At 44.1% G+C, this 23,532-nt stretch overlaps 1 protein-coding gene across 1 annotated transcript; it reads left to right on the plus strand.

Annotated features, from left to right (window-relative positions):
* Positions 1 to 18,664: 18,664 nt before the first annotated feature.
* LOC123042231 (putative cyclin-dependent kinase F-2) lies at positions 18,665 to 20,128 on the plus strand. Its single transcript, XM_044464728.1, has one exon. The coding sequence runs from the start codon at positions 18,706 to 18,708 to the stop codon at positions 19,903 to 19,905; it is 1,200 nt and encodes a 399-aa protein (XP_044320663.1). The 5' UTR covers positions 18,665 to 18,705; the 3' UTR covers positions 19,906 to 20,128.
* Positions 20,129 to 23,532: the final 3,404 nt, after the last annotated feature.

Genomic DNA, 23,532 nt, shown 5'->3' on the forward strand with positions numbered 1-23,532 from the left:
GTGTATGTCAACACGTTTGTGGAGCCATCTCCAGATTTTATCACAACATATTGAGGTCAAATAATGACACCATGCCAAGTTTCATTTTTTTTGGACCTCATTACATTTTCTGGACTTAAAAAAACAAACAAACTGCATGTTTTTGACTGACTCTTGCCACACAGATATTTAAAAATTTCTTTTGTTTCTTTACAACGCATACAAATATACTCAAGACCCTAAATATGATTTTCAAATCATTTTTGCACACCGATTCATCTACTCATAGTTTAACTTTGAATTATAGCCATTAAATCCCTAGAAATGCAATAAGTGACTTAAATATAGGAAATGAACACGGAGAAGTGCCAAATTTTGATATGGAGGATTATATGGTGTACGTTGAGTATAGAAAAAAGATTCAAGGTCAAATGATGAAGAAAATGTTAATTCGCCTTCAAACCTATTGTGAAAACAAGTTTTCGCAAAATAAACTTATGTAAGGCATCACACACAATTGCTTTTTGAGAACTGTACGCGATAGCAGGCTACATTGCCCACATATTGTCAGGACCCCGACTCAATGCCACATCGATCTAGCATGTAACACCTCATATCACTTTGCGGCCTCACGCACGGTATTCCCACGGGTGTCGCCTTACCTTTGCCTGGGACCATTTGCGCCTTTTGGCACACGTATATGATAGTGTCGCTAGCATCCATATGATAAGGAGCCCGGGCTGACATGGCTAGTCGTAAACCCAGAGTGGCACAAACTTACAGGGACAGGCATCCATGACCCAGCATCGAACATGTCGGTCAACAGCGAGTGAATCCAGGCTGTAGCACTGGGCTAGCAGGACTCCGGTGAACCGGGCTGTAGCGGGCTAATAGGACTCCAGTATTCATCGCGTGACATTTCCCCGAAGGGACAGACATAGGAACGAAGAAGGACACATGCCGGCCAGCCTAAGTATTCCGGAGCAGTAGCAAGCTACCATGGCTCAGTGGAAGCACTAGGAGACATTTCCCGGTAAGAGATGCTACTAAGGATAACCAACTAGATAGTCAGATCCCACACATACCAAGCATTTCAATAACATACACACAATATGCTCGATATGTGCAAATACAACATGGCATCACAACACGACTCTACAACTCAAGTATTTATTCAATAGGCTCCGAGGAGCGAGGTATTACAAACATGGGGCTCATGACCCAACACTCAGAGCATACAAGTCAAAGCACAAGCGGAAGCTTAACATGTCTGAGTACAGACAACTATAAATGAAAAAGGCTGAGAAGCCTGACTATCTACTAGATCCTGCCGAGGGCACAAGATCGTAGCTGAGGTAACAAGCTAAACGTCGAAGTCCAAGCGGAACTACTAGCGAGACTGAAGTCTCTCTGCAAAAACATAAAATAGGCAAACGTGAGTACAAATGTACCCAGCAAGACTTACATCAAAACTAACTACATATGCATCATTATCAACAAAGGGGATGGTGGAGTTTGACTGCAGCAAGCCAGCTTTGACTCGGTGGCTATCCTGAACTACGACTGCAAGTAACTCTTTTGAGGTGGCGCACACGAGTCCACATATTCACCATATCAATACACCACTATGGATCCGCTCCCGTCTCCCTACAAGAACGCCATCCATAGCACTCACACTTGTCTTGCATATTTTAGAGTATCCACTTTCACTTGTCTATGAACTGTACAAGGGGTCCAAGTTTCCATATCCGAGGAATCCGGCTATTCGAATAGATAATGATAACCCTGCAGGGGTGTACTTATTCACACACGCTCTCGCCACTTATCGCCCTGTACACGTCATGTACCTCGGCAACCTTCAAGCGGAAGCCGGGCGAGGGAGTCGGCCACGACCTGACTAACCACACAAGTCTCTCGTCCAGGTTTATCGCCTATTCGGGTTCCATCCGCAAGGAGATCCGGCCGGGGTGTCGCTCACGGCCCCAAACTATGTGAGCAGGGTTCCCAAGCCCACCATCCGGGTGCCACTTGGTAAACCGTGCCACTGTGCCTAGTCTGTCCCAAGCCCACCTGTACCGGGTGCCACTTGGTAGACTACTAACACTACCTACAAACACCAGAAACTAGTTGCAACTCCTGGACAGAGATCAAGTTGATTAATAAGTCGAGAGGGGCACTTAAGCATTCCAATGTGTGGTAGTAGCTGTTCATGGATCACAAACACAGAACTCAGTTCCTGAGGACGGCTGCAATGAGACAACCCACTATGTACTCCTACATGGCCTCTCACCGCTACCTTTACCAAATCGTGTTCACACACTTAGCCCTCAACAGTAGGACATGTTCACACACCTCTGATTCATCCCGGACGAATCAGATCTGACACAACTCTAAGCAATAGCAGGCATGACAATCAAGCATGAATGAGTAGGCACATCAGGGCTCAAACAACTCCTATTCATGCTAGTGGGTTTCATCTATTTACTGTGGCAATGACAGGTCATGCAGAGGATAAAGGGGTTCAGCTACCGCAGCAAGTAACAGATGAATCGTTGTTGTCCTAATGCAGTAAAAGAGAGCAGGAGCGAGAGGGTAGGATTGTATCGGAATGAACAAGGGGGTTTTGCTTGCCTGGCACTTCTGAAGATAGCATGGCTCTTCATCGGTGTCATCGATCATATCGTCGAACCAACGTCTACCGAGAGGGGACAATCACCGGCAACAGAGAAAGAACACAATCAATGCAATGCAACAATATGATGCATGAGTGTGACATGGCAATATGCTGTGGTTTGAGCTAATGCAACTAGCAACCAGATTAAATGAAGTTGGTTTGAATCCAAGATTCAAATTCAAACTCCATATGTGGACATTTAAATGCCATTAATATGATTTGTGCTAAACAGCAGCTATAAGTTGTTCTAACATGCATGGAAATGGTACAGATGGATAGATTGGATTTTTCTGATCATTTTTCATATATGATTTATTTCATTTGGAGTTACGGTTGAATTCCTATGAATTTTAGAAGTTTGGGATATTTTCTGGATTTTCTGATTTATTTTAAATCCAGAAAATCATTTACTGCGTCAGCATTGCATCGCCGTGACATCAGCAGTCAACGGAGACGGTCTAGGTCAACCCTGACCTGTGGGTCCCATCCGTCAGTGACTAACCTAACTAATCTAATTTAGTTATTGGCCTGGGGCCCACTGTCAGTGTCTGTTAGGGCTAACTGGAGGTGATTAGTGTCTAATTAAGCGGCCACGTCATCATCGCCGGTCAAACCGGTCAACCTGCTGGTGTTTAGCCGCCGGCGGGGTCAAACGCGGTGGAGGTGCTCGGGATTGGGCTGCGGTGCTCCGTTCGACGCGCGGCTACGCTCGTTAGAGAGCTCTTGCCAGCGCGCATCTGATGGGGGTGGTAGACGGGCGTGTGGTGGCCGGAGCTGACGGCGGCGAGCTCGGCAGCGGCGGCCGGAGCTCGGGTTAGTTTGGGCTCGGCGTTAGGGTGCTCGGGAGGAGGAGCTGGTGGGATCTGCGTGCTCCTGGGAAGGCACCGGACGCGTTGACACGCTCAGGCACGAGCTGTGGTGGCTAAAACGACGGCGGCATCATGGCCGGCGGCGATGAGCTCTCGGCTCCGGCAGAATCAAGCTAGCGGAGAGAAACAGAGGGGGGCGAGCATAGGGGAAGGTGCAGGAGCTCACAAGGGGTCAGAAGAGAAGCTCGGCGGGCTCAGGGAAGCTTCTGCGCCGGCGAATTGACGGCGGCGATCTCCGGGCACCAGAGATGAAGACGATGACGCTCCAGTCGACTGCGGCCTCCTCTGATCGCGTGCGTCTTTATGTAGCTCCACGGGGTCGGGGCGGAGCTCAGGGATACGGAGAGGGAGCGAGGGGGTGGCTGTGGCCGTGGTGTAGCTCGTCGGCGGCGGCGGCGCGGTTCGGGTGAGCGAGAGGGAGAGGTGAGGGAGAGACGAAGGGGAAGAGTGAGGGGTCAGGGGTCCAGAGCGGCGCCAAGGAGGGGCTTCGAGGCGCCTCGGTGAGGCAGACGAGCAGGGAGGAGGTGTGGCGCCTCGCGCGCGCGTGCGCTGTCCCGCCTCTGCCTACTGGTAGAGGTTAGGGATGACTGGCAGGGCGCTGTGGGCTGGGCCGCACAGCAGCAGGCCGGCCAGGTGGGCTTTGGTGGGCGCCAGGTTAGTCTCTCTCTCTTTTATTTATGTTTATTTTCTATTTCTGTTATTTGTTTTGATTTGATTTAGAACATCGAATCATTTTTATAAACTTTCTGTAAATTGTTATGTGAGCTCAGGAACTAGTCCAAGGTCACAGGCAACTTACAAAAATATTTGAACTTTATTTCTTATATAATAGAAATAAGTTCAACTCAAATATGTCATTGGTTTAAGTCAAAGGCCCAAAAATAAATATTTCTGTGATTCCAAAAAAATTGGTTTGAATTTTACCTCTTACTAATATTTTCACAGAGTAACAGGAACATTTCTTTGGACTCATTTGATGAGATTTAAATGTTGGTTATTTTTTTAGAGGTCTTTTGAGGCTTTTGAAAATTCCTCAATTCAAATTTCATTTGAATTTAAACATGATGCTCACACGAAGGTATAGCCTAGTGCATACCAGAACTAGGGATGTGACAACTCACCCCCACTAAACAAGAATCTCGCCCCGAGATTCAAGACGTGAGGTAAGAAGACAAAGGGGACACTAAGTATCACAAACTTCATGATCCAACTGCCTTTCTCGAGGATGCTGATTCAGTGCTCCAATTGATCTTGACGTTTTTGCTTTTGGGATCTTCATCCAACACGAGGACAGAGACACTCTACAAGGATGGATCATCTTAATGATCACAGGATCAACTCACGGAATGAGATGTAGGACATCTCTCGAGCTGAGAGGAAAAACACACATCATGAAGGACGGAAGAAACAATTTGATGAGGTTTCAGAGTAGCGAGGAAAATAGTTGCCATGATACCACAATGAGACACCTTAGGGAAGGTAACTCGTAGCAATATCCCCTTAAGTGGCAAAAAGAATTACCTTTGATTTAGAGATCATTGAAACTCTTTATACCAGCCTAAGGCAATTCCCGAGCGATCGTTTAGAGAGATTCGGTAGAATGGCATACCCGGATTAGAATGGATGATGTGGATTACCTTGTTGGAAACAACACAAGGGATGATTTTAGTAACTAGGGAGAAGCTCAACAGTAGAGAGTGAGTCCACTGTTTGAAAAGTTATAGCATAACCGAGGAAATTGAGAGCAATCCCAGTTAGTGCCGATGATAACACCTAGAGCTTGTGAGTGCTCTCAAGAACTTAAGCATTTCCATAATCATCAAGGTTTTACCAACATCCATGTCAAGGGTGCTGACAACACAACATACTACCATGATGAATAGCGATGGATGACGCAGATGCAAAGGAAGATAACACTTTCTCAGATTTCACCTTAGCGAGGCCAAGGGGACGAAATCTGGATGATCGACCGAGAGACATTTAGCACTCCGCTTCTAATGTTCTCCTTGATGTACTAGCGTATCCCATTCATTGAAATGGTCTGGTATCTAGAACATCAAGTAAAGGTCGGACTTCGGAAACACAAAAATCCATAAGGGACAACTAGGGAGTAAATCCCTCGAAATCCTTATGGGGAGATGGCCAACTTTCTCAATCAAGATACTACAATAACAGGTCTTTCGGTTGGGTGTGTTGGCCACGACATCCACTTTACCGGTTACAGAGAGACCAATATTATAATTCTTGGGAACGTTCCAACCATCATATCTGCCTGAGATTCAGATCTGGTTGGTGCCAGAATAATCTAGACACATCGAGTTTAGAAAGAAAAATGAAAGTTTACAACACAAACCGACGAGAAGACGTTGTGTGATTCTCAGGAAATGAACTACGATAGCAAGCTCCAAAACATGAGCTGGTTCTGCTACAAACATATGAACACGTTGTCCCAGACAACATGATCCCATGGTAGTCTTACAAAAACACTACCGAGCTCCGATGGGGAACCATCATCGAGGATATCGAAGTCCTTGCATAGGGTATACCCTTAAGAAGGAGCTTCTTCTCCTTGAACAAATCAATCAGTGGCTTGGTGTACTAGGAGATACATGTGGAATGGAGGTAGCAAGCCTATCAAACCATAGCATACTTCGCACGTGCATGACTGACTTGGGATGGTACCAGAGGAAACAAAAACAATCTGTCTCGAACTCATGGCGGCAACTTGCATCAAATGCACATGAGTTAGAGAGAGTCACTTTTTTTCATCCGAACATATGCTTCATGAACGAAACACGAAGAAATGCTTACACAAGTTTCCAACACTAAGTTGATGTTGAACATGAATCATGGGGGAGACAAAATGCTGCTGATGGGCTAAACAGTAACTCATCGGAATTTCCATATCACTGGACTTCCACCATCATGTGAACACGGTGATAGTATTGGTCAGACCAAAGGATATAATGGTGTATGCCCGAGGGACCAACCACGAGTAAGATAACATTACGCACATCATTGGTTCTGATATGACTTGACAATAGCCCATACTCAAGTCAAAGTTTTGACAACGCAGTAGATCCAACAACTGATCACGAGGACCAATCGATGAAGATATCATCTTTCTTCAACACACACACAAGATATCCCTTAAGATGAACTAAATCGGACAAGCTTCCATCTTCCAACTCTCCAAGTTGTTGTTTAGCTTGACCAACTAGCTCAGGGGTATCCCACACGGATTCGTGGAGAAAGGGTGGTTTCGAAAACCAACTTGATCACGAGCTCAACATAGCGGTCAGGTGACATCCTGGTGATACCTCCGAGAAGACATTCAGAGAATCACAAACCACCGATATGTTACTAAGCTCGAGAACAATCTTGCTTTTCAGGGCAAGACGATATGACCAGAAGAGCGAGGGATTGCCAAAATCCTAACTCATTGATCAAAGAGTGCACCAGGAAATAAGGACTAGGTAGCACAATCAGTCTTAGAATGATGATTTAATAATCAATGCGCTAAGAATGAGAATATTGTCCATTTACTACCAAGCAACGAGTTGCTCGGAGTATTGATTTCACACATCACAATTCACTTGCCAACATTCCGGTTACAACAACACGGGACCGAGGAATGAATAATGATTGCGAGACGTATCACTACATCAAGAATTCATGAGAGTTGGTGCAATTCTCATGACACTCTTGACATAAAGATGGTAACACTCCAAGGTACAACAGAGCAAAAGTTGGTTTGGCATTTGATCCGCGGAATACAATTGCTTTGACCCAATCCTAGAAATGGATGAGGTACTGGAGTTTGTTTCTCCTAGTCATTCTTGAATAGAATGGCCTGACAGACCACAAGAGTAATAGGCATCGACAAACGAATGCACGCATACTCTTGACTATCAATAGATAGACGAGGGTCGGAAGACAACTAAAATGGGACAACTCAAAAGAATAAATGATTTCTGAGTTGTGGATGCATGGATTAGCATGTCGAACCAAGTACAACAGGTTTCTTCCGGATAACCCATGCAGAAAGGTAGAACTGGCAGAGTCACAATATGAATGGAGAACTCCTCAAAAGTACTCTGATTGTGAGCTTTTGGTTCAAGAACTTCTGCCTTAATGGTTCATGGTATTTGGAAGAATGATATACCACGAACCTCGAGGACTATCGCAAAGGTTACTAATAACCTAAAGGAACTAGCAAACACTATCAACATGAAATAAGTAGTGTGAATCTCGGGTTCAGAAACCCAGAAATAGAATACCTACTACTAAGTGGCATCACGGGATGCTTTCGAGAATAAAGGCCAGAATGATCACACTAGGAACACATAACATGGCAAAATTACTAGGTGATGCTCTAGACACCTAGGGTCATAATAATAGCTCCAACATATATGTCAAGGCAATAGAGTACCTCAACTCACCGATTAGTGTGCTTAATCTGGCCCAAAAGGACATCAGGAATGGGAGGAGGGATTTGCAAATGCATCAGACTATTTAGAAACCTGGGATGACTCAGACAGCATAACGGCTGTAAATGCTCAAAAATTTGAGACATGCTACAAAAATGGTGGCATAACCACTCAGAAGCATAGTATCAAGGGTTCGAGATCAACAGTTAACATACGGAAGTAGTAGGAACTGAAATGAAGCTTGAAACCATCAATCATATAAGTCTATGGATTAGTAACACGTCATCCTGATAGAAAGATGAGAAGCCTAGTTCTTAATCCCTGTAGAAGAGAAGAGGATGACTCAGATCAGAAGGCATAAGGTATAAGGAGTAAAAAGAGCCTTACGTTCCCATCCCACAATCAATTCACCTACATATAACTAAAGCATTTCTAGACTCAACTTCGACCAGTTTGGCTTGGTAGTCCTACAGGCAGTCAGCTCTGATACCAAAGCTGTCAGGACCCCGACTCAATGCCACATCGATCTAGCATGTAACACCTCATATCACTTTGCGGCCTCACGCACGGTATTCCCACGGGTGTCGCCTTACCTTTGCCCGGGACCGTTTGCGCCTTTTGGCACACGTATATGATAGTGTCGCTAGCATCCATATGATAAGGAGCCCGGGCTGACATGGCTAGTCGTAAACCCAGACTGGCACAAACTTACAGGGACAGGCATCCATGACCCAGCATCGAACGTGTCGGTCATCAGCGAGTGAATCCAGGCTGTAGCACTGGGCTAGCAGGACTCCGGTGAACCGGGCTGTAGCGGGCTAAGAGGACTCCAGTATTCATCGCGTGACATTTCCCCGAAGGGACAGACACAGGAACGAAGAAGGACACATGCCGGCCAGCCTAAGTGTTCCGGAGCAGTAGCAAGCTACCATGGCTCAGTGGAAGCACTAGGAGACATTTCCCGGTAAGAGATGCTACTAAGGATAAACAACTAGATAGTCAGATCCCACACATACCAAGCATTTCAATAACATACACACAATATGCTCGATATGTGCAAATACAACATGGCATCACAACACAACTCTACAACTCAAGTATTTATTCAATAGGCTCCGAGGAGCGAGGTATTACAAACATGGGGCTCATGACCCAACACTCAGAGCATACAAGTCAAAGCACAAGCGGAAGCTTAACATGTCTGAGTATAGACAACTATAAATGAAAAAGGCTGAGAAGCCTGACTATCTAGTAGATCCTGCCGAGGGCACAAGATCGTAGCTGAGGTAACAAGCTAAACGTCGAAGTCCAAGCGGAACTACTAGCGAGACTGAAGTCTCTCTGCAAAAACATAAAATAGGCAAACGTGAGTACAAATGTACCCAGCAAGACTTACATCAGAACTAACTACATATGCATCATTATCAACAAAGGGGATGGTGGAGTTTGACTGCAGCAAGCCAGCTTTGACTCGGCGGCTATCCTGAACTACGACTGCAAGTAACTCTTTTGAGGTGGCGCACACGAGTCCACATATTCACCATATCAATACACCACTATGGATCCGCTCCCGTCTCCCTACAAGAACGCCATCCATAGCACTCACACTTGTCTTGCGTATTTTAGAGTATCCACTTTCACTTGTCTATGAACTGTACAAGGGGTCCAAGTTTCCATATCCGAGGAATCCGGCTATTCGAATAGATAATGATAACCCTGCAGGGGTGTACTTATTCACACACACTCTCGCCACTTATCGCCCTGTACACGTCATGTACCTCGGCAACCTTCAAGCGGAAGCCGGGCGAGGGAGTCGGCCACGACCTGACTAACCACACAAGTCTCTCGTCCAGGTTTATCGCCTATTCGAGTTCCATCCGCAAGGAGATCCGGCCGGGGTGTCGCTCACGGCCCCAAACTATGTGAGCAGGGTTCCCAAGCCCACCATCCGGGTGCCACTTGGTAAACCGTGCCACTGTGCCTAGTCTGTCCCAAGCCCACCTGTACCGGGTGCCACTTGGTAGACTACTAACACTACCTACAAACACCAGAAACTAGTTGCAACTCCTGGACAGAGATCAAGTTGATTAATAAGTCGAGAGGGGCACTTAAGCATTCCAATGTGTGGTAGTAGCTGTTCATGGATCACAAACACAGAACTCAGTTCCTGAGGACGGCTGCAATGAGACAACCCACTATGTACTCCTACATGGCCTCTCACCGCTACCTTTACCAAATCGTGTTCACACACTTAGCCCTCAACAGTAGGACATGTTCACACACCTCTGATTCATCCCGGACGAATCAGACCTGACACAACTCTAAGCAATAGCAGGCATGACAATCAAGCATGAATGAGTAGGCACATCAAGGCTCAAACAACTCCTACTCATGCTAGTGGGTTTCATCTATTTACTGTGGCAATGACAGGTCATGCAGAGGATAAAGGGGTTCAGCTACCGCAGCAAGTAACAGATGAATCGTTGTTGTCCTAATGCAGTAAAAGAGAGCAGGAGCGAGAGGGTAGGATTGTATCGGAATGAACAAGGGGGTTTTGCTTGCCTGGCACTTCTGAAGATAGCATAGATCTTCATCAGTGTCATCGATCATATCGTCGAACCAACGTCTACCGAGAGGGGACAATCACCGGGAACAGAGAAAGAACACAATCAATGCAATGCAACAATATGATGCATGAGTGTGACATGGCAATATGCTGTGGTTTGAGCTAATGCAACTAGCAACCAGATTAAATGAAGTTGGTTTGAATCCAAGATTCAAATTCAAACTCCATATGTGGACATTTAAATGCCATTAATATGATTTGTGCTAAACAGCAGCTATAAGTTGTTCTAACATGCATGGAAATGGTACATATGGATAGATTGGATTTTTCTGATCATTTTTCATATATGATTTATTTCATTTGGAGTTACGGTTGAATTCCTATGAATTTTAGAAGTTTGGGATATTTTCTGGATTTTCTGATTTATTTTAAATCTAGAAAATCATTTACTGCGTCAGTATTGCATCACCGTGACATCAGCAGTCAACGGAGACGGTCCAGGTTAACCCTGACCTGTGGGTCCCATCCGTCAGTGACTAACCTAACTAATCTAATTTAGTTAGTGGCCTGGGGCCCACTGTCAGTGTCTGATAGGGCTAACTGGAGGTGATTAGAGCCTAATTAAGCGGCCACGTCATCATCGCCGGTCAAACCGGTCAACCTGCCGGCGTTTAGCCGCCGGCGGGGTCAAATGCGGTGGAGGTGCTCGGGATTGGGCTGCGGTGCTCCGTTCGATGCGAGGCTAGGCTCGTTAGAGAGCTCTTGCCAGCGCGCATCTGATGGGGGTGGTATACGGGCGTGTGGTGGCCGGAGCTGACGGCGGCGAGCTCGGCAGCGGCGGCCGGAGCTCGGATTAGTTTGGGCTCGGCGTTAGGGTGCTCGGGAGGAGGAGCTGGTGGGATCTGCGTGCTCCTGGGAAGGCATCGGACGCGTTGACACGCTCAGGCATGAGCTGTGGTGGCTAAAACGACGGCGGCATCATGGCCGGCGGCGATGAGCTCTCGGCTCCGGCGGAATCGAGCTAGCGGAGAGAAACAGAGGGGGGGCGAGCATAGGGGAAGGTGCAGGAGCTCACAAGGGGTCGGAAGAGAAGCTCGGTGGGCTCGGGGAAGCTTCTGCGCCGGCGAATTGACGGCGGCGATCTCCGGGCACCAGAGATGAAGACGACGACGCTCCGGTCGACTACGGCCTCCTCTGATCGCGTGCGTCGGTGTGTAGCTCCATGGGGTCGGGGCGGAGCTCAGGGATGCGGAGAGGGAGCGAGGGGGGTGGCTGTGGCCATGGTGTAGCTCGTCGGCGGCAGCGGCGCGATTCAGGTGAGCGAGAGGGAGAGGCGAGGGAGAGGCGAAGGGGAAGAGTGAGGGGTCAGGGGTCCAGAGCGGCGCCGAGGAGGGGCTTCGAGGCGCCTCGGTGAGGCAGACGAGCAGGGAGGAGGCGTGGCGCCTCGCGCGCGCGTGCGCTGTCCCGCCTCTGCCTACTGGCAGAGGTTAGGGATGACTGGCAGGGCGCTGTGGGCTGGGCCGCACAGCAGCAGGCCGGCCAGGTGGGCTTTGGTGGGCGCCAGGTAAGTTGGCCCAGGTTAGTCTCTCTCTCTTTTATTTATGTTTATTTTCTATTTCTGTTATTTGTTTTGATTTGATTTTGAACATCAAATCATTTTTATAAACTTTCTGTAAATTGTTATGTGAGCTCAGGAACTAGTCCAAGGTCATAGGCAACTTACAAAAATATTTGAACTTTATTTCTTATATAATAGAAATAAGTTCAACTCAAATATGTCATTGGTTTAAGTCAAAGGCCCAAAATAAATATTTCTGTGATTCCAAAAATATTGGTTTGAATTTAACCTCTTACCAATATTTTCACAGAGTAACAGGAACATTTCTTTTGACTCATTTGATGAGATTTAAATGTTGGTTATTTTTTTAGATGTCTTCTGAGGCTTTTGAAAATTCCTCAATTCAAATTTCATTTGAATTTAAACATGATGCTCACACGAAGGTCTAGCCTAGTGCATACCAGAACTAGGGATGTGACAACTCACCCCCACTAAACAAGAATCTCGCCCCGAGATTCAAGACGTGAGGTAAGAAGACAAAGGGGACACTAAGTATCACAAACTTCATGATCCAACTACCTTTCTCGAGGATGTTGATTCAGTGCTCCAATTGATCTTGACGTTTTTTCTTTTGGGATCTTCATCCAACACGAGGACAGAGACACCCTACAAGGATGGATCATCTTAATGATCACAGGATCAACTCACGGAATGAAATGTAGGACATCTCTTGAGCTGAGAGGAAAAACACACATCATGAAGGACGGAAGAAACAATTTGATGAGGTTTCAGAGTAGCGAGGAAAATAGTTGCCATGATACCACAATGAGACACCTTAGGGAAGGTAACTCGTAGCAATATCCCCTTAAGTGGCAAAAAGAATTACCTTTGATTTAGAGATCATTGAAACTCTTTGTACCAGCCTAAGGCAATTCCCGAGCGATCGTTTAGAGAGATTCGGTAGAATGGCATACCCGGATTAGAATGGATGATGTGGATTACCTTGTTGGAAACAACACAAGGGATGATTTTAGTAACTAGGGAGAAGCTCAACAGTAGAGAGTGAGTCCACTGTTTGAAAAGTTATAGCATAACCGAGGAAATTGAGAGCAATCCCAGTTAGTGCCGATGATAACACCTAGCGCTTGTGAGTGCTCTCAAGAACTTGAGCATTTCCATAATCATCAAGGTTTTACCAACATCCATGTCAAGGGTGCTGACAACACAACATACTACCATGATGAATAGCGATGGACGACGCAGATGCAAAGGAAGATAACACTTTCTCAGATTTCACCTTAGCGAGGCCAAGGGGACGAAATCTGGATGATCGACCGAGAGACATTTAGCACTCCGCTTCTAATGTTCTCCTTGATGTACTAGCGTATCCCATTCATTGAAATGGTCTGGTATCTAGAACATCAAGTAAAGGTCGGACTTCGGAAACACAAAAATCCATAAGGGACAACTAGGGAGTAAATCCCTCGAAATCCTTATGGGGAGATGGCCAACTTTCTCAATCAAGATACTACAATAACAGGTCTTCCGGTTGGGTGTGTTGGCCACGACATCCACTTTACCGGTTACAGAGAGACCAATATTATAATTCTTGGGAACATTCCAACCATCATATCTGCCTGAGATTCAGATCTGGTTGGTGTCAGAATAATCTAGACTCATCGAGTCTAGAAAGAAAAATGAAAGTTTACAACACAAACCGATGAGAAGACGTTGCGTGATTCTCAGGAAATGAACTACGATAGCAAGCTCCAAAACATGAGCTGGTTCTGCTACAAACATATGAACACGTTGTCCCAGACAACATGATCCCATGGTAGTCTTACAAAAACACTACCGAGCTCTGGTGGGGAACCATCATCGAGGATATCGAAGTCCTTGCATAGGGTATACCCTTAAGAAGGAGCTTCTTCTTCTTGAACAAATCAATCAGTGGCTTGGTGTACTAGGAGATACATGTGGAATGGAGGTAGCGAGCCTATCAAACCATAGCATACTTCGCACGTGCATGACTGACTTGGGATGGTACCAGAGGAAACAAAAACAATCTGTCTCGAACTCATGGCGGCAACTTGCATCAAATGCACATGAGTTAGAGAGAGTCACTTTTTTTTCATCCGAACATATGCTTCATGAACGAAACACGAAGAAATGCTTACACAAGTTTCCAACACTAAGTTGATGTTCAACATGAATCATGGGGGAGACAAAATGCTGCTGATGGGCTCAACAGTAACTCATCCGAACATATGCTTCATGAACTGTTTGCACGACATCACACCCGGTCGCATTTTTGAATTCTGTGTGATGTTACATCACACACAGTTCGGTCAAGGGTGTGCGATAGGCGTGTCTTCCTAGCCCCATTATGCAGTGATATACAAGCATTACAACTTGTGTTATTGTAAAAACATCAAAAAATTGAGAAATAAAGAGATATAAAAGAGGACATGATACGGGCCTTTGGATATATTTTTATCGTGTGTGTTCATGATTTTGTATGCAATCGATTCTATGGGCGAAACCCAACAATCTCCTTTTGATAGTCTTGTCCGTTCAGAAAGTGAGGTTGTGCTAGACAGTAGCACACAGGTTGGTTGACCTGACACGTGAGTCAGTTCTTCACACCGGTCTGAAATCGTCCAACACGACATGCATATCTAGCAGCAGCACGCGTAGGCCACAAGTTGTAGCACATAGAGCCCATGCCAACAAAAGATTCCATCAGAGTTTACTCCTCCCCCCTGCATCAGTTTTGGCTTTGTTTTTGGCGTTCGTACAATAGATCAAAGCAGAGGCCCCTCCATTCCTTACTCTTTTAAGAGAAATGGAATAACAAAAAATGCACACAATTTACCTAAAAAATGTGCTTTTACAACATGCAAAAATAAACATGTAATGGTGGATTTTTTGCATAAACCTTTGGTAAGAAGGGACGAATTAATGGCATTCGCATTACTCTAAACAAGAAAAATAAAATAAAAAACAAAACAAATTCAAAATAATGAAGTTTTAGGGAAGAATGAATTAGTGATGTTGATATTATCCTTTAAAAACATATAATGGCAAAATTTGCACATAATTTACACAGCAATTGCACCCTTTATAATATGCAAGTAGAAGCATATAATAATGGAAATTTCGCAAAAGAACAATTTCTTAATAAGGAATGAAGTAGTGGGATTGTTATTACCCTTAAAGAATAAAGAAAATAACAGAAAAGCCAATACAAATTATAATAATAAAGTTTTCTAAGAAATAATGAGTTAATGGCATAGAAGAAAGAGAATGAAAAAAATAAACAATGACAACAATTGCACTCAATTTACATAAAAATGTGCTTTTTATAATATACAAGAGTAAGCATATAATAGTAAAAGTTGCACAAAAAGAAGTTTCTGATGAAGGAATGAATTAGCGGCATTAGTACCCATAAAGAAGAAAGGAAACGAAATAAAAACTAGAACAAAATCAAAATCAAAATCAAAATAATGAAGTTTTACAAGAAAGAATGAAATAGTGCCTTTGGTTACACTTTAAGAAGAAATAAAATGAAATAAAAATGAAATAAAATCAAAATAATGATATTTTCTAGGAAAGAATCTATTAGTGGCTTTGGTATTACCCTTTAAGAAGAAGAAAATGAAAATAAACTAAAACAAATGAAAATAATGAAGATTGCAAAGAAACGATGAATTAGTGGATTTGGTATTGCCCTTTAAGAAGAAAGAAAATAAAAGCAATAACACAAAATCTAATAAATGAAGTTTTCTAAGGAATAATGAATTAATCCTTTAAGAAGAAATAAAATGAAAAAGATTAATCAAACAATGAAAAAAATTGCACAAAATATAAACAAAATTATGTTTTATAAAATATGCAATAATAAGAACATAATAGAGGAATTTTTACAAGGAAGACATTTCCTAAGAAGGAATGAATTGGTTGCATTTGTATTACCCTTAAAGAAGAAAGCAAATGAAAAACAATTAACTTTTCTAAGGAAGAAATAATTTGTGGCATTGTTATTGCCCCTTTAGAAGACAGTAAATGAAATAACTTCAATGAATTCACACAAATTTGCACTTTTTTTATAATAATGGATTTTTACAAAACGAAGTAATGAGTTAGTGTTATTGTTACTACCCTTAAAGATGAAAGAATTAAAATTAAAAACAAAACTAAATCAAAATAATAAATTTTCTAATAAAGAATGAATTAATGGCATTGGTATTGCCCTTTAAGAAGAAATATAATGAAAATAAAATAAACAATGACAACTGTTGCACCCAGTTACACAAAAAATGTGCTTTTAAATTTAATAATATACAAGAATAAGCATATAATAAGGAAATTTGTATGGAAAAGAATTTCCTATGAAAGACTGATTTAGTGGCATTGGTACCCTTAAAGAAGGAAACGAAATAAACACTCAAAATAAATTAAATCAAAATAATAAAGTTTTCTAATAAAGAATGAATCAGTGGCTTTGGCATTAACCTTTAAAAAGAAAGAAAATGAAATAAAACTAAAACAAGATCCAAATAATGAAGTTTTCTAAGAATAAATTAAAAACTCATTGTTTTGCGATTACCCTTTAAGAAGAAATAAAATAAAATATAAACTAAAACAAAATCAAAATAATGAAGTTTTATAAGTAATAATGAATCAATCCTTTAAAATGAAAGAAATAAGATAAATATAAAAGAAAACAACGACAAAATTTGCACACAATATACACAAAAATACGCTTTTTGAAATATGCAATAATATGCACATAATAAAGGATTTTGTTTTCACAAAAAAGGATAATTGCAACAAGGAATGAATTAGCGGCATTAGTATTGCCCTTAAAGAAGAATAAAAAACTAAAACTAAAACAAAATCAAAGTAATGTACTTTATTTAAGGACGAATGAATAAGTGACATCGGTATTACCCTGTAAGAAAACAAATGCTTTACAAAAATGCACACAATTTACTCAGAAATTGCGCTTTTTTATAGTATGCAAGAATAAGCATATAATTTCACAAAATGTGTTAGTAAGAAGGAACGAATTAGTGGCATTGTCATTACCCTCAAAAAAGAAAGAAGACAAAACTAAATTAAAACTAAAACTAAAACAAAATTAAAAGACAAAGTTTTCTAACATAAAATGAATTAGTGACAATGGTATTACCGTTGAAGAAGAAATAAAATGAAAAAAGAACTTAACAGCTCTATGCTTTTTAAATATGTATAAGAAAAAAATAATAGTGCAATTTTTGTACTTTGGTATACTTTATACACATATTATATACTTACTCCGTTCCAAAATAAGTGTTTCAACCTTAGTACACCTTTGTACTTCCTTCGTAAACTAATATAAGAGACACTTATTTTGAGACAGAGGGAGTAGTACTTACATGTATACACTCACCCAACATTCCAAAAATATCCATAAAAACCATCTAAAAAGAAAAAAAGAAGCAATTGTTTCGATAAAGGGCATTTGAATTGAAATATCGAGGTGATACAATCACATCGTAAGAAAACCCGGCCTCTGCATAACCAGATGCACACAGCCAACAAGTCCACAAGTCCGAAATAGCAAAAAAGTAGCTAAGGAAAAAAATCATAAGCTAGTCTAGGATGTGGCGGATCCTATCCGAAGATCACACCGCCATCCATGGGGGTAAGAACCCTCCCTGGCCGTACGCTCCAGCCGTGTAGACACCATCATAAAAATGTCCTTGTCCTCCGGCCTCTGCAGGATAAACCAAGTATGGAGCCATCGTGAGCATGTATGGATAACCTGCATAGGAGATGAAACACTTTTATTGTTAAACACTACATCATTCCTATTAAGCCACAGTGCCCAACATAAGGCAGCTGCCCCCACTAGAATGTGTGTAGAAAATTGTTTTTGAATACCCCTCAACCAATTGCCGAATATATTCTGTGCACTACGTGGTGGGTAAAGATTTGAAGCTATTTGAACAACAGCCCACACAGATCAAGCAAACTTGCACTCAAAAATTAAGTGTTTAGTAGACTCGTCGTGCTGACAGAAGACACATTTTTTGCTCCCTTGCCAGTTACGCCGTGCCAAATTATCCCTAGTTAATATGACCCCTTTAAGAAACCAGAGAAAAATCGTCACTCTTAAAGGTATTTTGAGCTTCCACAATTTTCTGTTGTCAACCGAAACCTCATTATGAGGAAGCACTGTAGGCCTATAAACAAGCAACACGAAATGAGCTTCAACCCAAATAGAAACCGATTGACCAAAAACAGTGGTCAGTTGAAAATTTGGGCTCAAAACACAGCACCAGTCACAACTGAAAAAAAAACACGATTTTTGAGGTAAAAAAAAATCAACGACCTAAAAAATCAACCGACCCAAATTGAATTTTCAGGCACTAAATTGGGCCGGCAAACGGAGTCCTTTGCCTACCCTGGTGCATGGCGGCTTTCCGAACCCAGAACACGTCCGACTTTGGGTGGCTTTCCGAACCCGGCTAGAAATCGTCGTGAACATGCTCGATATAACGCCCGCATCCCGGCTACTAGTCCCCAGGCACGGCGCGGCCAACCACCGTGCACGCCCTCCGCCGCTCCGCGCGTGCGCAATGGGAATACGCGACATGGAGGACGACGAGACAGCCTCCGGGGGTATTACCACGGTCGCCTCCCAAATCGCCTCCATCTGCGCAACGATCGGTGGCCAGGGCGCACCTGGTACTGCAGCCCTGAGCGCCAGGCGAGTCGCTGCCGTTTCGGCCATGATCGACGAGGTCGCCCAGGGAAGGAGGAGGAAGATGACGAGGAAGCGGCGCATGGGCAACTCTCGCTGCTACGAGGAGGTGTGCACGCTCGGCGGGGGCACGTTCGGTGACGTCTTCAAGGCGCGGCACCGCGCCACCGGCCAGACCGTTGCCGTGAAGGCTCTCCGCTGCGAACGGTCCGACTCCAAACACGTCGTCAGCGAGCTCCTTCGGGAGGCCTGCATCATGGCGGCATGCGGCGGCCACCCCTCGCTCGTCGCCCTGCGCGGCGTCGTGCGCACACCGCGCGATGCCAAGGGGCGCAGGGACTACTTCCTCGTCATGGAATTCGCCGGGCCAAGCCTGCGCAAGGTCCTCAACAAGCGAATCCGTCTCGGTCGCCGGCTGTTCTCGGAGAGGGACGTGCGCTCCATCGTGCGGCAGCTGCTGGCCGGCGCGGAGGCGATGCACACGCACGGCATCATGCACTGCGACATCAAGCCTGAGAACATCCTCGTGGTCCAGCACGGCGGCAGCATCGTCGTCAAGATCGGAGACTACGGGGCGGCGATGTCCACGGCCGAGCGGGACCCCGACAAGTATTGGGCTGCTGGGACGTGGGCGTACAGCGCGCCGGAGATGCTGCTGGAGGATCCCCGCTACGACACGCGCGTCGACCTGTGGTCCATCGGCTGCGTGATGGCGGAGCTCCTCACCGGGAACAAGCTGTTCCCAGGGGACGGCATAGACGAGCTGCTCTACAAGATCTTCGATCTGCTTGGCACGCCAGGCGAGAGAGAGTGGTGGCCTGCCTTCGGTTCGCCGGGACACGAGGTACAGGAACCGCTATGGCGAGCGCACCAACGGCTGCGCAAGCTGTTCCCCAAGAAGCTGCTGTCCAAGGAAGGGTTCCAGGTCCTCCAGGGGCTCCTCACGTGCGATCCATCCAGGCGGCTGGATGCTGCCGCCGCGCTCCGGCTTCCGTGGTTCACGGACACCGGCGGCATGCCGGTTGCCGCTGTTCCGGAGACTGGCGCTCTGAAGCCGCTGAGCTCTGTCAAATAATTAGCTGTTAAAGTAGTAGAAGACATAGTTGCACGAGAAATAGCGAGCATACAAAGTTTTCTAGTATAACCCAGATGATAAGTGTCACACGTGTGGATGAAATAATCGGGTAAATATGATATACCATCAACCAACAAGACCCGTTTGGATGCAAAGTATTTCCAAAGTAAGGTGTATTATTTTTTCAAAAAGTCAAATTTCTCTAAGTTTGACCAAGTTTATAGACAAAAATATCAATATCTAAAATACCAAGTCATTATCACTAGATTCATCACGAACTATTTTTTTACATTTTATATATTTAGTATTATAAATCTTTATATATTTTGCTGTAAAGTTGGTCAAACATACACAATAGTTGACTTTTTGAAAAACTAATACACCTTATATTTAGGAACGGAGGGAGTATTACTAGAATATCACAATGTTTTAGAAAACTGAAGTTTTGAAATACTTTGAGGCGTTTGGCTATATCAAAAATTGTAGTTTCATAAACGGTGGTATTGTTGATACTGCGGTTTGTTTGAAGTATTAAAATAAGAGGTCCGGCCCTCTTTTTTCTCAAACTGAGGAAAAGACGCTCGTGTCATCTGCTCGTTCACTACCGTGCAGCTTGGTTTGTAAGCATATTTTAATCACATGGCAGTATCATATCCTTTCGTAGTTATTGATTCATTCTTTTTCATCGCATGCACCACACTAGTTAAATAGGACTGATTTCGTTAGCTACGGCTGATCATGTCCGCAACTTCCTAGCTCAGCAATCAGAAGGCCGTACAGCGCTGCATGCAGCCAGGCGGTCGTCAGCACACACTGATTGATCCGGTCGTGTAGCTCCGTAGGTGTAGTAAGTTAGATTAAGTTGTGTAATTATCGGTCAAAGCTACAGTAAAACAACACCAGCCAAACATATCAGTAGCATTCCTAAAACTGAAAGAATTGAAGTTTTTAGAAAACTGTAGTATTCGGTTAAAAAAAAAGAAAACTGTAGTATTCATTGCCCAAGCATTGCAATACCGAAGTTTTGAAATATTATGGTATTTTGAAAACTGCGCTGCCAAACTAGGCCCAAACTGTTTATTTTACGTCTGTAATTTGGCTAGATGCACAACTAAAACGGACAAGTTGTCACGGCCTCCTTGTTTCCCAATGTTGGTACGTTTGGTAGTAGTATTTTGATATGATAACTTTAAGACCAGTTGCGACAGCGAGACTGGTGACGCTGGAAGATGATAATAGGGCATGAAGGGTTTTTTTTTGCCAAGAAAATTTCTGATTTATTCATCTTCAATCATGACAGTACAATGAACACAAAAAATAATACTAAAAATTACATCTGTAGACCACCTAACGGCGACTACAAGCACCGAAGCGAGTCGAAGGCGTGCCGCCATCATCGCCCCTCCCTCGAAGGAGCCGGGAAAAATTTATTGTAGTAAACAGTCGGAAAGTCGTCATGCTAAGGCTAATATGACCAGCGCAACAAAACAACAACCGCCACCGTTGAAGAGTAGCGCAAATCAGAAGGATCCAACATGTAAACACACGAACATAGACGTACTACGATCGGATCCGAGAAAATCCATCAAAGACACATTCACCGAAGACACACCTCCACACGCCCACCGATAATGCTAGACACACCGCCGGGATGCAGGCTAGGCAGGGAGAACCTTATTCCATGTTCAGGGAGCCACCGCCGTCTTGTCTTTCTAAGCAAGACACAAACCCTAACAAAACTCGAAGGAACATATGGAAACTGAGCCCTCCCGCCGACAAGGGCCGGGATCCATCTCACCACCATGGCTCTAAGGCCACCACAGAAGAGGCAGACTGACAGGAGGCAAAGGAACCCTAGGTCTTTTTCCTTAGGGGAGAAGGAGGCTACGTACAGGAGCCCATGTTTAATAGGACATAATGTCGTGTCAGGACCCAAACCTTGGTAAGCTCCCAAGTCTGAAGATTCTGAAGAAATCAAAACTTACATTATTCACACGCAGCTCACTTACCCCTTCACCGAGGCACCATCCATCTCTGGGAGCACAAGCGCCCACTGTTTATCTCCTTTCTCTCTAGCTAGTGTTGCTTGCTATATAAAGTCATGAAGTCGAACGGCAGAACTATCTTATCTCTTGTATTAGGGTTGAACCCTAGCCGCTGCCATGTTCTGGCCGGCATAAGCTTCATTGTGATCCCTAAATTCTAGTAAAGCTTTCCTCTGACAGTAGTGAATCCCTGTGACATGTTGAGATTCCTCGTTTCCTTTGTGTTTCATCTCTAAATCCCTCTCGGTTCCCTCAAATCCCTAGCCAGGGCCTGACAATTGGTAATAAGAGCTGGTTGTTCCTTGGCAACAGAGGAACTCGGAGTTGGGTTCTCCTCCATCTCAAATCCCACCCACTTCCCGTTCTATATGGAGGCAATTTGAGTTTCTCTGGCAGATTGGTTGGGGATTTCCCTGTAAAATTCCTCTCTGTTCGACAACTCACGACAGCGGTGTCGTTGGGCTTCTTCAAACCCTAGAACATGCGTTGGCAGCGGTGCTTGATCAGACATAGATCGAGGGTTGTGGACGGTTGGTAGCTTTCATCCATGCTGCTACAAAATTTCGGTCTCCCAACTTTATCCGTGTGTCTTGGTGGTGTTTGAGTCGAGGTTGAGTGATTTCCCTTTTCTCCGGCGGCGGTAGACCCAGGTGCATTAAGTGGTCTCTCTACTTCATTAGATCAATGGCAACTTTCTACACTCAAAGTGGTAGTGCAAGTGCTGCCCACCAGGTGTTCAACACATGGTCTGGAGCAGAGACTCAAACTTGGAGTGAAGGTAACAATGCACACCATGTGTTTGATAGAATTCCAGACCCTCGGGGAAGAGTCCTTCATGTGGTAGTACATCAATATCGGCAACTAGTGTCTCCTGAGTTGATCAGTCAAGTATTTTCTGCATATGGGATAGTTGGGGAAATGTTCCACAACCCACATCAGGACTCACTGACAGATACATCATCTATATTCATTGAATATGCACATGTTACCATGGCCGATGATGCCTTGCGTGGTTTACATGGACTGTACCTGTACCAAGATGATTGTCGATTGGAAATTAGGCATGCTAATGCTCAGGAGTTGCATGCTTTTTATGGGTATTCTGCTCCCAGTTTTTGTGAACGTCAATTTGAGCTTATGCAACAGTTACAAAATGACCTACAAGCATTAAGCAGAGATGCGACTTGTAGACCTGTAGATATGCATATGGGTACCAATGAACCCACACCACTCTCCTAGAACAATCTCAGTGTTGCCATACCCCTCCATTTCTGCATATGAGTCATTTTGCACTAAAGACAAGCTGCTGAGCAAAAATGCAAAAATCAGGAGAAACAATTAAAGCATGCACATGTACAACTACAACTGGACTTAGAAAGCCTTCTTCTTCCTGCTATCTTGCTAAAGATGCAAATGAGGAAGCAAATGCATACACTTTTGACCAAGTTCTCCAACAATGGCCTATGAAACAACATCACCCTAAGGATAGCAGCAACAGCACTACTGTTACACTTTCTCAAGATATTCTTTTAACTCATGATGATAAGGCACAAAATGATGCCCAACTTGTCGAATCAGTAGC

Source organism: Triticum aestivum, chromosome 2B, assembly GCF_018294505.1.
Source record: "Triticum aestivum cultivar Chinese Spring chromosome 2B, IWGSC CS RefSeq v2.1, whole genome shotgun sequence".
NCBI lineage: Eukaryota > Viridiplantae > Streptophyta > Magnoliopsida > Poales > Poaceae > Triticum > Triticum aestivum.